This window comes from Nilaparvata lugens, chromosome 4, assembly GCF_014356525.2.
Source record: "Nilaparvata lugens isolate BPH chromosome 4, ASM1435652v1, whole genome shotgun sequence".
NCBI classification, from domain to species: domain Eukaryota; kingdom Metazoa; phylum Arthropoda; class Insecta; order Hemiptera; family Delphacidae; genus Nilaparvata; species Nilaparvata lugens.
The window spans coordinates 75,535,773-75,553,461 of record NC_052507.1 but is presented as its reverse complement, the minus strand read 5'-3'; the positions used below and the strand labels follow the sequence as shown (position 1 = coordinate 75,553,461).

General features: G+C 35.4%; 1 protein-coding gene across 2 annotated transcripts in view; it reads right to left on the bottom strand.

Moving 5' to 3' along the window:
- The window catches only part of LOC111047602 (PC-esterase domain-containing protein 1A), a 37,812-nt gene extending 20,441 nt beyond the window's left edge, over window positions 1–17,371 (bottom strand). The window contains exons 1-5 of one of the 2 annotated variants that reach the window (XM_039426464.1): window positions 16,791–17,284; window positions 8,831–9,155; window positions 6,817–6,896; window positions 3,030–3,116; window positions 257–396 (exon numbers count right to left, since the gene is read on the bottom strand). In XM_039426464.1, the coding sequence (XP_039282398.1) occupies window positions 257–396; window positions 3,030–3,116; window positions 6,817–6,896; window positions 8,831–8,906 (383 nt within the window). In that variant the 5' untranslated portion in view covers window positions 8,907–9,155; window positions 16,791–17,284. Of the gene's footprint in view, window positions 1–256; window positions 397–3,029; window positions 3,117–6,816; window positions 6,897–8,830; window positions 9,156–16,790 lie in introns of both variants that reach the window. The other variant, XM_039426465.1, reaches the window with a different exon arrangement.
- Window positions 17,372–17,689: the final 318 nt, after the last annotated feature.

Genomic DNA, 17,689 nt, shown 5'->3' with positions numbered 1-17,689 from the left:
GCCTCCTTCATACGCCAATATTGGAGTAAAAATCATACTATAGAATTATTCATCATAAATCAGCTCACAAAAGTGATTACGCAGATGTGTGGAGAAGCCAGTCTATTTCCATAAGGTCTATAGTTTCAATCAGGTACTTGTGGATGAGAATACTGCGTGAGGCCACGCTGTCTATGAGTACACAGTGAGTATCACTGTGAATACTGTTCACAGAACTACTAGTCAACAATATTTCAAACAATTGAATATTCTTCACCTTGTTATGTCCCAAAGCAGAGATGAGATGAATACGACATTCGGGTAATGCTGGGTCGCCTTGAATGACGTAAATAATTCTTCAATGGCCTCATTGTAGCATCGAGTTATGAACTGAAAGTGTATCTTCATGTTGTTCATCTGAAAAATATAAATAATGGATTGAAATGCAGTTACAGGAAATTTTTTGAATGATGTAAACAACAACATGAAAATAAATACTCTTCAATGTTTCTTTCCATTACGAACTAATTTTCTTTCCATTGTTTATTTTATTCTAATTTATATTTTCAGATTGTGATTCGGTGTTGAAATTGAAATGATATAACGTATGTATAATATTTGAACAATTTAAGACTAAATTAGGAAATTGAAAAAGTTTTGGGCAATAGCCTGTTCTTTCTTTTCCGATCATTGTATTGTTTATGCTAACCTAATAAATAAATAAATTGCTTGTTAATAATCCCTTTTGATTATTTAAATTAGGACATAGCAGTCTGATTTTTATAAATAAAAGCTATTAGCTTCTACTCACATTTGTGGAGCGCTTTCGGGCACTAGGCCCTTCCTCAACACTCAGAGTGTTCTATTTAGCTTCATTAGATTCTATTGTTGCTGCGTATCTCGGATGGATCGGGTCAGGAATGTGGAGATCAAGGAAAGAGTCGGGAAGCAGATTTCAACAGTGGATGAGATCAAAAGAAGGCGCCTTGTATGGATGGGACACATGCAAAGAATGGATGATGAACGGTGGCCCAAAAGGATATTGAATTGGAATCCACCAGGAAGAAGGAAGAGGGGAAGACCACCTGAAACTTGGATGAAGCGAGTGAAGAGTGACATGCCCGAGAGGAATTTGGCAGAGGGAGATTGGATGGATAGAGTGAGATGGCATGTGGGAGGCGAGAAACGGCTTGAGCTGTAAATTGAACTCGCGATATATATAGATTCTATTTATAAAAATCAGACTGCTATGTCGTAATAAATTTAATTGTTCAAAAGTTAAAATTAATAATTCAATAAGTAATAATTATGCCTGTATAATATTAATGTCTGTACAGCCTGTACAAGTAACATTTTTCTTTAATATTTAAGTAAATTGATTCAAGAGAGTATGTACAGTGTTTTGTTCAAATTAATACATCAATATCACCATAGAGAAAAGATAGCATAAGTACATATCCCATGGTAAATAAAAATAAATATCTTTATTGTCACCACATTATGGAAAATGTTTCCACATTATAGACAACATCATGGTTGGTAACTCTAGTAAACAATACAAGACAAACATGAGCCTGCAACAACAAGCACACATATTCAATTTTACAAAGTTTAAATACATCCATGGTATAGGTCGTTATACAGCCGATTACTGTAGACTACAGTCTATTATTACTGTTTTGGCCGGGTGAGAGTGTAAGAACGGCACAGTATGAGAGACTACCAGCATCATATAGCTACATGAAACTACTACTATAGTGATGCCCACGTTATAATGGCAGTGGAGAAAGATAGGGGAACAACGTTGCCGATCCTCTGTCTTGTCAATGCCTTCTATAGACGGTAGCTGATACAGGTTTATTGATGTAATATTAACTGTTCATTCTCGTTTAAAATAATCAACTATATTTTATTAAGCAAGAAATTATATTCTTAAATAATTTAATAATGAATTTTCATAATCAAGATTAGATATTTTGTTAATTAGTTATTAATTCTACATTGTTAAAAACCGATCTGTTAGCAGAGCAAAACGAGAAAGAGATAGCGCTATCCGCTTTGCTGAATGATAGACAAGGATAGCGATAACATTTCTAATCAAACACTGCCATTATAACGTGGACCTCACTACAGTACTATCGGCTTTAGTTAACATTGAAAATTAGGACATAATTGCATGGGTCTTCTTATGCTATCTTTTCTCTACGCTTGTAGGTAGTCAATCTTAGTAATTCTTCAGATTTTTTTTGTGTAGTTGAGAAGTTGATATTTTGGTAATTATTCATATTGAATGAAAAAGACTAAGAAATTGTCAAAAACCACGGATTTATTGATACTTAGAAAGACCGGTTTTGGTTATTACACCATTGTCAATCTCTGATAAACAGTTTACCAGAGATTGACAATGGTGTAATAACCGAAACCAGTCTTTCTAAGTATCAATAAATCTGTGGTTTTTGACAATTTCTTAGTCTTTTTCATTCAATTCTTCAGATGTTTCTGTAAGAACGGTACAGTATGTGAGACTTCCAGCGTTACTTAGCTTCACCAAGAGAAATACTAGGACTATCGGATGAATTAAAATTGAAAATTACGACATAAACGCCCTATACCATGGGTCTTCTTATGCTATATTCCTCTATGCTTGTAGGTAGTCAATCGTAGTTATTCTTCAGATGTTTCCGTAAGAACGGCACAGTATATGAGACTACCAGCGTCACATAGCTTTACAAAGATAAATACTATGACTATCGGCTTGAGTTAGCGTTGAAAATTAGAAAATAATCGCCCTATACCATGAGATATCTTAAAAAGCGTACAGATATACGCGCCGCGAACATGAGCAATTCACTTTTAATCAGCTGACTTTTTTTAGCTGTATTTTTACAGAAACGGTAAGATACAGATATAAAAAGCTTGGCATCAGCTGATTAAAAGTGAATTGCTCATGTTCGCGGCGCGTAAATCTGTACGCACCTTTATCTTCTTTTGCCTATGAAATAACTTAGATATTACTTGATGATATTAGGTTTTTTAATCCAAAAACAGACCTCATAATGTCGAGTTTCTACGAAGTTGCGCCCCTTATGCAGGCTACTTCTCTCCACTAGTTTGTCTCCAAGAAAACTGGGTTCCAACTGTAAAAATAAAAAATTACAACTGAATTAAACAATTTCTATAATATACCCTATTTAAATTTTGCAGTTAAAATAAAATCTATTGAAGGAATATTACAGCAACTGACTGGAAGCATAGAAAAACGATAGCATAAGTAGATATCCGACGGAATAGTGCGTTTATGTCGCAACTTTTACTGTTATCTCAAGCCGATAGTCCACGTAGTTCTTTCCCATGCAGCTGTGTGACGCTGGTAGTCTCTCAAATTGTGCCGTTCATACACTCTCACCTCAACAAAACAGTAAAAATAGACAATAATCGACTTGAGATAACAGTAAAAGTTGCGACATAAACGCCCTATACCATAGGATATCTACTTACGCTATTGTTTCTCTATGCTGGAAGGGAGAAAATTTTGGAAATGACTCTTCAGATGCGATTCCTCAACCCCTTTAGGGCGAGACCATATTGAGCGTTTTTCAGGCTCCAACCCAATCATCCGTTCGGAGAGTTTCCTAACCTGCTGACTCTGAAAACGCCTAATATAACCTGATAACCTAATAAAACCTATTTTTCGGACATTTTATTATTTATCAAAATTTGGGAACAGAATAGTTTTGGTCTATGCCTGTTATTTTATCTCGATCATATTCATATGATTTGTAATTATATAAAAAAAATAAATAAATATCCTCATTTGGACTATTTCAATCAAAATTAGGGAGGGTAACAGTTTTGGGTTTATCCTGTTGATTCTCTCCCTATCATTGATTTGATAATGTGATTGTGGAATTTAATAAATAAATAAAATATGGTCTTACCCATACAACTGCAGTTGTATAAAAAACATAAGTAACCCATACATTACTGTTGAAGATAGATAATTTCATATTTTAATAGAAGAACATAGATAATTTCATCAAATTAGAGAACTAAATAACTTGAAAATAGCTCGATTAATCTACTTCTCTTATGCACAAGCTGTCTTACAATATGGAATAAGAGCTTGGGGTGGAGCCTTGAACACACATTTTGAAAAACTTTTCATAATTCAAAAATATATTATTAAAACAGTTCTAGGCAAACCCAGACTTTATCCTACAAGCGATCTTTTCAATGAATTCAAAGTACTAACTGTTCGACAGCTGTACATAAAAAATTTGATTATATATTAAGAAGAATAAAAATAAATTTCTTCTTCGTGAAAGAAACTTGAATTTAAATTTACGTCCTATTAGAGAAACATTCCATCAAGACAGGATGGATTTGAATGTATGTAGAAGACAATTCACTTACTTATCACAGAGGATAATAAATCTTGTTCCTACTCATTTTGTTGCCAATACAAGCCGGAGCAAAAAACTAAATTGCGAGATTGAGGAATGGATAAGATCAAATAAAACTGAAGAAAAAATCTTCTAAGCACCAACTGTTTCTTGTTTTTATGTTTTGTTTTTTTTTATCATAGAATAACAATTATTGTGTTTTACTAACTTTCATTTAATTTAATCTACAAAATTATGTTTGTGTGTAAGTTCCACTAATCTTTGTTCTTATTTTGGTTTAATTTCTTAGTTTATATTTAATAAATATATTACTGCAACTAAGGTCAACGAACAGGTTTTACCTTGTAGGCTACTCCTTAAACATAGATGGACATGAAAAAATATATACTGCAGTTTTGGGATCATTTTATATATTTAATAGTAGCCTATTTTTCTTGTATTATTTTTAGATGTTATAATATTAGATTATTATAATTGTGTATGTTTTTTGAGAAATAAATTTGAATTTGAATACATCTGCTGACCGCTTGTCAATTTTGTTTCCAAGCTTCTCTGACTCACCCTTCATACAAGGCAGAGTACATAACATACATTAGAAAGTGACTCTTGAGTAGTTGAAAATATAATTTTTTTTGTAATAAATTAAAAGGGTACGTTGTAACTTGTATTGTGGTTCAATAAAAGTGGGTACACGACGACAGAGCAAATAGAAATAGAAATTTCTTTATTGACATAAGACATTTAACAAAATGTATGGTCAATCGTCACATATACATATCTATACATACATACACATAAATATTAGAAAAAATCAGCTACCGGCAAGTGGTAGATAACTATCCCACTGTACTCTACTAAAAACTAGTACTCTACCATGAGCGTTTTCATTGGGAGAGTTCACAAGATAAGTTAAGCCTGGTATTCATTAGTAGTTAGTGGTAGAGTTCCCTGGGCAAGTACTAACTATCTTGTCAACTCTCCCAATGAAAACGTTCATGGTTTTTAGTAAAGTAGAGTGGGATAGTACTCTACCACTTGCCTTTCCCCACCACCGCTTCTCACTCTACTCTACTACCACTATGCTGATGAAAATAGTCTCGAACTAGTAGAGTGGAGTCGTGCTGTAGGCTATCAAGTTTAAGAAGTATTCTTATTTATTAAAAAGTATTAATTTATTAAAGAGTGTTAATTTATTAAAAAGTATTGACATTTTAAGGTGAGTTCTGTTCACTACAAAACACACTTTACCTACTATTCTCGATTGTAGTGAACTTATTTGAGGACTGAAAATTTTTTGAAGTGTACAAGACAGTACTAAAAACTAGTACTCTACTATGAACGTTTTCATTGGGAGAGTTTACAAGATAGTTAGTACTTGGCCAGGGAACAGACTATTTCTGACTATGTGTAACCTTATCTAAATTTGAGAGAGGAATAGCACAAGGTTACCTTACTTTTTCTCTCCCTATCATTTTGATGATGAACTTATTGTATCAATCAATCAATAGAAGTGAAATCAGTTACTCGACCAAGTAAGTAGAGTAGAGTTAGCTCGGTAGAATTAGTATTCCAGTTACTCGACCACTAACTCTACTAGTGAAACCCAGGCTTTAATGATAGTTTTTAATCTTACCGTGTAAACAAGATTACTAAATAATTACAGAAAATTACCTATACTCTTATTAATGGAGCTAGTGATGTTCTGTACCTAATTCAAGTAGCCCCATCAACTTACCTAATCAAAGTACCCCTGATACTTAATAATTACTAGAATTTACCCAGAAATCAAAGCTGCTTAAATGGTATATTCTAATTGACCGAGCGAAGTGAGGTCTTAAGATTCAAGTCGACGGTTTTTCATTTCTCTTTATGAGTATATGTTGCGCATTTACGGCGAAACGCGATAATAGGTTTTCATGAAATTTGGCAGGTATGTTCCTTTTTAAATTGTGCGTCGACGTATATACAAGGTTTTTGGAAATTTTGCATTTCAAGGATAATATAAAAGGGAAAGGAGCCTCCTTCATACGCCAATATTAGAGTAAAAATCAGACTATAGAATTATTCATCATAAATCAGCTGTCGAGTGGATTATAAATTGCATGCATTGACGCAATATCTCAATGTAACTTGATGAAAAAATAGCTGTTGTGTGGACTATTAATTGCATGCAGTGAGGCATGCAATTGATAACTTGAAGAAGCATTTCTCCCTAATTTTCTCTGCTTTCAATGATAGTAGTATATAGCTGTTTACATCAAATTATTAGCATTGTCGATACAACAACCCAAACAGCCATTAGTCGTTTATACACCGATATCTCGCCGACACGACAGAATTTACTCTGATGGACAGTATTAGAGGAGACTGTGGTTTACAACTGCGCGAGGTCAACTGTTCACAGAACTACTAGTGAAATAATGTCTTAACTTACCTTTTGGCGGAGGCAAGAATTATCAATCAATGTTCCACGTTGTAGGAGCCAGATCAAATCTTTGTAAACAGCTCTGGTGTCTGAAAAAAATAAATTTTAATAACAACCTTGCATTCCCTCATACTAAATGTTCGATTACAAGAATAAATTTGATGATGCATTTGTATAAAAATATATATTGAACGAGTGTAATGACTTAATGATGACTAGAGCCGTTTGTTCGACGATTAATTTCGATTGCTTTCATCAGGCAACTTGAAATTTCCAAAACATATTCTTTGAACCATTTAGACTAGACAATTTTAAAAGGGTATTTTTGGATTTCTATTTTTATTTACATTCAAAAGTAGCCCTAAAGAAAAAAAACTTTGAACCATTATACAGGTCAAGTTCATCGGTCAACAAAATCTTAGAGAAAAGATAGCATACGAAGAAGATATACCATGGTATAGAGCTTTTATGTCCTAACTTTCAATGTTAACTCAAGCCGATAGTCCTAGTAGTTCAGTTTCGTGAAGCTATGTGACGCTGGTAGTCTCTCTGTCCGTTCTTAAGGTGCGTACAGATTTACGCGCCGCGAACATGAGCAATTCACTTTTAATCAGCTGATGCCAAGCTTTTTATACCTGTATCTTACAGTTTCTGTAAAAATACAGATATAGTCAGCTGATTAAAAGTGAATTGCTCATGTTCGCGGCGCGTATATCTGTACGCACTGTATTTTTACAGAAACTTTAAGATACAGGTAAGCTTGGCATGAGCTGATTAAAAGTGAATTGCTCATGTTCGCGGCGCGTATATCTGTACGCACCTTTAGACTTTCACCCGCCCAAAATAGTAATAATAGACAGTGGTCGACCGACAGTAATTGGCTTGAGTTAGAACATAAACGACCTATACCATGGGATATCTTCTTATCCTATCATTTCTCTATGACGAATTGACTGACTATTTCGCTCTTTTTGAGAACATTGCAAATTTCAAAGAAAAAATTGTAGCGACTTATCATATAGCTGATTACTGATTTGGGTTAACCTATGATGTATCTTCAAAGATTGTTGATATAATATGAAATTTTTCCAAAAACATAATGCAAAAACTGGTTTACTTTGAAACACTCTGTATAATTCCATTAAAATTATTACAGTGAGGTCCATGATATAATGACATTATTTTTTGATCAACATTTTATTTATTTGAGTATTACAATAGTGCGATAGTATCCCTCTAGCATTGGTTTTGCTATCCCGGTCGTGTGTTAATGGGAAGGATATTTTATATCCTTCTAAAAGAATCGACAATTATTCGTTGAAACACCGCCGATTTATGAAGTTACATCACATTATTATATTATCGTTATTCTAATTGCATTTCTATATTTATCCTCATGGATTAATTATTTATACTTTGTGAAATTCGTTGAATAACTAGCATTATCGTCATTTAATGTATATTAGTGTATAAGCCAAAGCCAGTAAATATTGTAACTACATACATAAATAAATCTAATCTAATATAATCTATCATTCGACAAAGCAGATAGTGCTATACTCCTCTTTCATCACAACGTTGCCAGATCGGTTTTAACCATGAAGATATATAATTAATATTTAATCTCAACTAAGAAAATTTATCATCTAATTATTGTCGAATATATTTTCTTCACGAATAACACATGATTGCTTATTTTTTACAAGAACGAACAGTTAATATTACATCAGATATACCGGTATCAGATATCCTCTATAGAAGGCAATGGCGAGGCAGAGAATCGGCAACGCCGTCCTATCTTTCTCCACTACCATTATAACGTGGTTCTCACTATATATCATTTGGAAATGGCCAGTTTTACATACAGGTTGCGAAAATAAATGACTATCAGAATACACAGTTCAATTTAGAATGAAACGCACTGTCAAAATTATTACAAAAAGTGAGTCAAGTTTCAAACGTAAACCCAAAAAAGCTGTACAAAAAAAAGAATGTTGCCAATTTATAATAAAAGTGCACTTACTTGAATCACCGAGTAGAAGTATAAAATTGTTCTTAAGAAGTGACTGACAATCGGACTGCAAAAAAATATCAGCCATTATAATTAGTTTTCGTGGCAAGTTGTTTTTCAGTATTGTTTTGAATTCGAAGATTTCAGGAATGCACTTGCTTTGCACTTTTGACTCAGTGTTTCCACTTTTCGCCAGTAGTTTTTCCCTAGTCAAGGCCCGAAATTTCCCTTTTCCACTCTGCCGCACAACCACGCAAAAATGTCGACAGAAAGGCACTCACTCACAAAAAAGGTTGAAACTCTTTTGGCGTCCTACCTCCCAGATTTGTTCAGAGTCCTAAACAAAAAAAAGATGCTATGTATGTAAAAAATGCTTATTTATCTCTTTCCTGTATAGGGCTACTTGTAATATAAATATAAAGAAAATAATTAAAAATCTCAGTACCCTTTTTTTAAAAATATTTTATCACTGGTATTGTGATAAAATATTTTTAAAAAAAGGGTACTGAGATTTTTAATTATTTTCTTTATATTTAAAAAATGCTTAGTATGCTAAGTCAACGAATTATCATATTCCAAATACTCACACAAACTAGTTTTGTAAAATAATCAACTGTAGCAGATATTGGTAAATAAGTTTTTTCAAGATAAATAAAGGTGTTATCACACCTATAGTGGGGTCCACGTTATAACGGCAGTGTTTGATTGGCGATGGTATTGCTATCCTTGTCTATCATTCAACAAAGCGGATAGCGCTATCAGTTTTCTCTTTTCTTGCTTTTCTTTGTTGCCAGATCGTCTTTCAACAATGTGGAATTAATAATTAATTAACAAATAGAATATAAAAATCTTAAAGCACCCTTTATTTAAAAAAAAAACTTTAAAATAGTTCAACAACTAGTTTTCGGTGATCACACCATGAACTATTTTAAAGTTTTTTAAAAAAATAAAGGGTGCTTTAAGATTTTTATATTGTTTTATTAATTTAAAAAGTAGCCCATGTGAATGGAGTGTTTTAAATTAACAAAATATTTCATCTTAATTATGAGAATTCATTATGAAATTATTGAAAAATATAGTTTCTGGCTTAGTAATAAATAATTGATTATTTTAAATGAGAATGAACAGTTAATATTACATCAATATACCTGTATCAGCTACCGTCTATAGAAGGCATTGACAAGACAGAGGATCGGCAACGTTGATCTCCTATCTTTTTCCACTGCCATTATAACATGGACCTCACTATAGAAATACACATCTTAAGGTGCGTACAGACTGTCGCTCTGCTCCGCAACCGAACGTCACTCCAGCAGAGCGATTGATGATCGACCGGCGAGCAACAGTGGTTCGACCGGGGAACGCGAGAAGATCTAACATCTTCCGTAACGTTCATGATGGGTGCATGGGCGGAACGACTGTGGTTCGATGGTGGTACGAGGGCGGTACGAGGGAGGAGCGTGCTCGGTGCGGGTTGGAAGCGCGAATATGTGTACGCAGCTTTAGGAAGACGTAGCCGTCCTAACGTCTCCCAATCCCCTCCTAGGTCAAAAATAAAGGCAGTCATTCTATTCTATTGTATATATGTGTCCCGTTCACACCAGCGTAGCGTAGCTTCTACATTGAGAGATAGGAGGGCTACGTCTTCCGAAGACTTATGCTATATCTACAGTAGCCTACTAGCACTGACAACAAATGAGTACAGTATATCAGTGTAAATACAGGAGGCACTAAACAGCTGCAAACAGCAGTAAACAGTTGCGGCAACTTCCTTCAAGGACAGAGCAGCTACATCTAGCTCTGCTATAAACAAAAATTGACATATAGCAGAGCTATATGAAGCAGAGCTACATGTAGCTCTGATTCTCTTTGATGTTTACCGAAAACTTTGGATAGCTCAATTTCTGCTATATAGCTGAGAAAATAGGCTTAAAACAGCTATATAGCCGGGCTATATAGCAGCTCTCCAGTGTCACTTTTTGAATATGTAGCAGAGCTACCTCTGCTATCTCTGCTACATGTAGCTCTGCTATAATTATAGCTCTGCTACATAGTGTAAACCTAGCTTAACTAAGACTAAGACAAAATGTTATTGTAGTAGCATGTTTTACATGGTTTGAATATTTTCATATATTATATGATTTCTATTATCATATGCTTAATTTTATATAATTATTTATCTTTTATTTCACAAGTATTATATTATTGTTATTATATTGACGTGCTTATACAATGTAAAGTTGTTCTGGCAATAAAGAATCTTGAATCTTGAAAGATATTTGAAATTATGATTGCTGAGCAACTCCTTGCTTATTGTGTCCAGTGTGGCCTGTTTGCGGACACCCAGTTTGGTTTCAGGAAAAAGAGATCCACCACTGTTGCAGTAGATTACCTGCTTTCTAAGATATTTGAGTGTCCTGAGACAAGTGGATTTGCTGGGCTCGCCTTGTTTGGTCTCAGCAAGGCCTTCGACACACCGGATCATGCTATTCTCATGGACAAGCTTAGGCATTATGGTGTGGTACCGTCTCCTCTCAAACTGATTCAGGCCTACCTGGGGGGTCGCAGAAAGGCGGTGCTGGCTAATGGAGTTCTCTCTGAGATCAGGGATTGTGTTGATCCTACTCCAAATCTCAGAGCAATCAAGGCCAGGTTAGACTAATGGAAGGAGATACGGTAGGTAGCCTAATGTACAGATTATAAAAATGGTGAATAGCTTCAAGAGTTCAAAATGTCAATGGAAAATCTTGTTCAATTCTTGTAAAGACAATTGAGCATATTGCTGATTTGAGGCAATAAACAACTGCTTAAGAAGTGGAGATTCATAGATATACTGAAATTGTCTAAAACTATTCAAATTTATAAAAAAGGGGACACAAATCAACCCTCAAATTTAAGACCAGTGTCAATTCCTCCAACAATGTCAAAGGTCATCGAAACTATCATGAGACTGCAGCTTGTGGAATACTTCAACACAAATGATCTATTAACCAGCTCACAGCATGGCTTCAAAAGCGGCCGATCAACAACTACTGCACTGATATCAGTGTCAGAAAAAAATCAAGAAGTCTTTGAATCAGGAGAATGCCTTGCTCTTACTCTATTTGACCTGAGCAAGGCGTTCGATTGTGTCTCACACATAATTTTAATTGAGAAAATGGAGCACTATGGAATTGGTGGTGCAGTACTGAGCACCCTCAGTGACTACCTTAAGGATAGGAAACAAGTAGTCTCTATAGGAGAAGCAACATAAGAAGTGAAAGCAAACTGTCACGGCGTGCCACAGGGCACTGTGCTGGACCCACTGCTGTTTATCATACTGATTCTGAGCACGACTTTACACCAGCGTAGCGTAGCTTCTACATTGGGAGATAGGAGGTCTACGTCTTCCGAAGAATTATGCTATTTCTATAGTCCATACAAAATAGCTTACGACTTCGAGGAATATGCGGCAGCAATGTTGCCGTGCTAAAGCGGCCAACATCTAGTAGTCTTCAGTGGGTGTTCATCTGCTCATGATATGCATCGGCCTACGTAGTTTCCTCTGTGAAAGCACTGAGTCTAATCGACAAATTGGCAACTGCGCTTCTTTCTATTACTCTATTTATCACTGTAATTGGCTGATCTCCCTCCATTCTTCTGCTCCGAATATTCCTTCAAATCGAAAGTAATTTTGTATGGACAATAGCTACAGGTATCTATAGTGAGGTCCACGTTATAATGGCAGTGGAGAAAGATTGGAGAAAAACGATGCCGATACTCTGTCTTGTCAATGCCTTCTATAGACAGTAGCTGATACAGGTTTATTGATATAATATTAACGGTTCAATCTCGTTTAAAATAATCAACTATATTTTATTTTGCAAGAAATTATATTTTTCAATAATTTCATAATGAATTTTCATAATTAAGATGAAATATTTTGTTAATTAAATATTAATTCTACATTCTTAAAAACAGATCTGGCAACAGAGCAAAGCGAGAAAGAGATAGCGCTATCCACTTTGTTCAATGATAGACAAGGGTAGCAATACCATTGCCAATCAAACACTGCCATTATAACGTGGACCTCACTAAATGTGTGTGAAAACCTTGTTCATAATATAAAAGTTTACGTACAAGTGACCAAATTGGCGTAGAAACACCTAGGGGGGTTTCCGAGCTCGGAATTTGGCCATTCTTAGACTTTAAACAGCTGGAATCAGAAAATTGGCTTTCCGAAACAGGGCATATTAGCAGTCATTGTCATAGTCACGTTAGAATTAAATTTCAAAAGACTAGAAAATTAAACACAAAATAAAAATAAAGAGAAAATAGTGTAAAGTTTCAGCTATTTTGAATTATTGACCGAGCGAAGTGAGGTCTAAAATTCAAGTCGACGGTTTGGCATTTCTCTTAATGTTTAAATGTTTATACGTTGCGCATTTACGGCAAAACACGGTAATGGATTTTAATGAAATTTGACAGGTATGTTCCTTTTTAAATTGCGCGTCGACGTGTACACAAGGTTTTTGGAAATTTTGCATTTCAAGGATAATATAAAAGGAAAAATCTGGTGTGGCGCACTCACACAACTTTCCTTGCCATTATGAAAATTGATCACCTGACGCTAGTGTTCCCGCGCATCTCAAGTCTATTCAAATATTTGAGCCAGCTGGTGACAGGGCAATAACGCTGGAGACACACATGAGGTCTGCTATCTCTTCATAGTGAATGATTTAATAGAATCAACAATAATTTGCAATTGAATAATCACATTTTCTTGAATTTAAAGCTTATTTTCAATTTTAGGTGAAAATGTTACTGAACATTAATTGTAGAGATTTTCATGCTCAATCTACTCCACTTGATTTTTTTGTTTCAATTGTATCTGAAGCCTGATAATTGGGAATCTATCTGCATTGATGGGGCGGAGCTCCTGAAATTTTTACAGATATGAGACTTGTGGCAGTTGATAGAGATTATCGATGGCTATTTTAGGTATGAATTTGATCAAAATCGTTGAAGCCGTTTCCGAGAAAGTCACGAAAAACCCTGTTTTTGACAACATTTTCGCCATATTAGCCGCCATCTTGAATTACATTTGATCGAAATTGTTCGTGTCGGATCCTTATAGTGAAAGGACCTTAAGTTCCAAATTTCAAGTCATTCCGTTAATTAGGAGATTAGATATCGTGTACACAGACGCACATACACTCATACACACACACATACACACACACATACAGACCAATACCCAAAAAACAGTTTTTTGGATTCAGGGGACCTTGAAACGTATAGAAATTTAGAAATTGGGGTACCTCAATTTTTTTCGGAAAGCAATACTTTCCTTACCTATGGTAATAGGGCAAGGAAAGTAAAAAGGGGCCTCCTTCATACGCCAATATTAGAGTAAAAATCAGACTACAGAATTATTCATCATAAATCAGCTGACAAGTGATTACACAGATGTATGGAGAAGCCAGTCTATTGCTGTATTTCCATAAGGTCTATAGTTTCAATCAGGTACTTTTGGATGAGAATACTGCGTGAGGTCTACTGTTCACAGAACTACTACTTTAGAAATGTTTAATTTCGTCAAGGAAAAACGTTTCCAATTATAGAAATGAGAAAATAAAAACTGCGACTTCTGTTATAAAAACTGCGACTACGCCCCGTTTTTGGAAAGCTAATTTTCTGACTCCAGCTGTTTAAAGTCTTAGACTTAGCTAAATCCCGAGCTCGGAAACCGGCCCCTAATCTTTGGGTGGGGACACAGGATGGTATGAGATTTTTTCATACCCCCCCAAATAAAGAAAGGTCCGGGGTTCATTCCGACCTCAACCGTACCTGAAGGCGAGGGACAAACCGTCTTCCCAAATATTTTTTAATTGTTTTAAACTTTGTCTGGCGACTGCCGGTCATGGACTGAATATAATGAAATATTTGGGGGACGTGTCCCTCTGTCCGCCTGGAAACTGCGCCCGTGATCCACCACCTAAAGCGATTGCAACCTTTAAATTTAACCTGTTCTCATACTGAGGTCCGGTTGCACAAAAGCCTGTTAAATTTTAATCGTAATTAATTTTACAAGAACCAATCAAAGAAGGCTTCATGGTTGATCAAGTATTTATTGTATGATAATATTAAATTCTACGTAATGCCGGTTGCACAAAAGCCTGTTAGATTTTAATTGTAATTAATTTACAAGAACCAATCGAAGAAGGCTTCTCTTATTGGTTCTCGTGAAGTTATTCACGATTAGAATTGGAGTTCAGGGATTGAGTTGATCCTACTCAAAATCTCAGAGCAATCAATGCCAGGTTAGACTAATGGAAGGAGAAAGGTCATGTACAGATTATAAAAATGGTGAATAGCTTCAAGAGTTCAAGAGCTGAAGATGTCCATGAAATATCTTGTTCAATTATTGAAAAGACAACTGAGCATATTGCTGAGCCCATGGCAGAGGCAATAAGCAACTGCTTAAGAAAGGGGTGATTCTGAAATTGTCTAAAACTATTCCAATTTATAAAAAAGGGGACACAAATCAACAATCAAATTTTAGACCAGTGTCAATTCCTCCAATGTCAGAGGTCATCGAAACTTCATGAGACTGCAGCTTGTGGAATACTTCAACACAAATGATTCATTCACCAGCTCACAGCATGGCTTCAGAAGCGGCCGATCAACAACTAGTGCACTGATATCAGTGTCAGAAAAAGTTCAAGAAGTATTTGAATCAGGTGAATCGTGAATGCCTTGTTGCTCTTACTATATTTGACCTGAGCGAGGCGTTCGACTGTGTCCCACATAAAATTTTAAATTTTTGAGAAAATGGAGCACTATGGAATTGGTGGTGCAGTACAGAGCATCCTCAGTGACTACCTCAAGGATAGGAGGCAAGTAGTCTCTACAGGAGGAGCAACATAAGAAGTGAAATCAAACTGTCACGGCGTGCCACAGGGTTCTGTACTGGGCCCACTGCTGTTTATCATACTGATTCTGAACTACTTTACACCACAAGATGGCTCAGTACTATTTGCTGACGATTCTACAATCATGTCCAGAGGTTAAACTATCAATCAGACAATGGATATAAGACGATCTTGATCATGTGAGGCAAGGCAATAGTTCAACAATCACAGGCTGAAATTGAATAAAGACAAAACCCAGGTATTAGTCTGCACAAAAGAATATGATATTAATACATTCAGACAATGCCCCAGTAAAATTACTCGGGTTTTGGATTGACAACAAATTATGTTGAAGTGATCACATAGGTAAGTAATGTCTGCATTAAGCTGTCTAGGGTTACTCACTTGCTGCTAAAAATTGAGGAACAATGTCTCTGCAAACTACCTGCTAACAGTATATCATGCCTTGTTTCATACACATGTCACATGAGGCTTCCTAATGTGGGGACACACTCCATATTGCAAGGATGTGCTACTGATTCAAAATAGAGATCTGAGAATAATAACGTTCTCCAATCATTTGGAACATTGTAAGCCACTGTTCAGAAAGCTTCAAATAATGACTGTTTACAGAAGAAGAATAATAAACAATTGAAAAGGAGAAATGAGGTCCACAACTACAATAAACGGTCAGCAGGGACCTGGAAATTCCACGAACACGATTGACAAGCAATCAGAAGAGCTTCCAGATAGCGGCATTGAAGATCTTCAACAAACTTCCAATTGATGTTCAGGAAATGGACCTTCAGAGATTCGAGAAAGCCCTGAAAACTCAACTTCTTGAGCGGCCCTTGTACTCGCTCAATGAACTGGACGAAGAAACGCTTCTTCCTGCCGCATGACCCGGCATGAACCAAAACGACGCGGTCTATATGGCACCTCCAGTCAACGACCCAGACATTAAGTATCAAGTATGGATCTGATTAATTAAATACGGTACTAATAGTGAACATGATAGCTTACTAATTCATGCAAGATGTAGAATACGGTACCGTATTCATAGAATAAATATAACTTACTTGATCCACCAAGGAAGAGAAGGCTTCTGTTTCTCAATAGTAATCTGGCATCAGGCATGAAAAATATATCGGCCATTTCAATCTGTCTAGAAAAATGTTTTTACAAACTAAAGTAGGCCTATTTTTGAGTAAACATTTTTATTTCAAAAACTTGCAGACACGCTCAGCTTCTGTAACGTCATGTTTGAAACTTTTGAAAGGCTAAAAATCCAAAATGATGTAGCCACCGATAACAATTTTTTTATTCAAAATAGAAAATACTACAATGATGAAATAATTCTGGTCAATTCTATCTTTGAATTGTACTTGTAAAATTACTTTTTATTGATAAATTGATTTATTCGTATCTGAAATCGATCCAACTGACTTAACCTCTTCTATAATCTGTGTTTGGAGTTTTAGCTGTTCGGTGTTCACATTTTCACAATTCCAAACAAACTCGTTACGTGCATGTGCACGGTTTACTCGATTCAAAGCAACGAGCTATAGTATGGTCCACGTTATAATGGCAGTATATAAAGATAGGAGAATAGCGATGCCAATTCTCTGCATCAATTAATTATATTTCTACACTGTCAAAAACATAATTTATTGGCATCGTTTTGGACCTAGAAAAGGATAGTACCACCGGCTTTGTCGAATGATAGAAAAGGATAGCAAAACCAAAGTTGATCAAATACTGTCATTATAACGTGGACCTCACTATAAAATATGTAGTGAGGTCCATGTTATAATGACAGTGGATAAAGATAGAAGAATAGCGATGCTGATTCTCTGCATTAAATAATTATATTTCTAAACTGTAAAAAACATAATTGGCATCGTAGTGGACCTATAAAAAGGATAGTACCACCGGCTTTGTCGAATGATAGACAAGTATAGCAATTCCAAAGTTGATC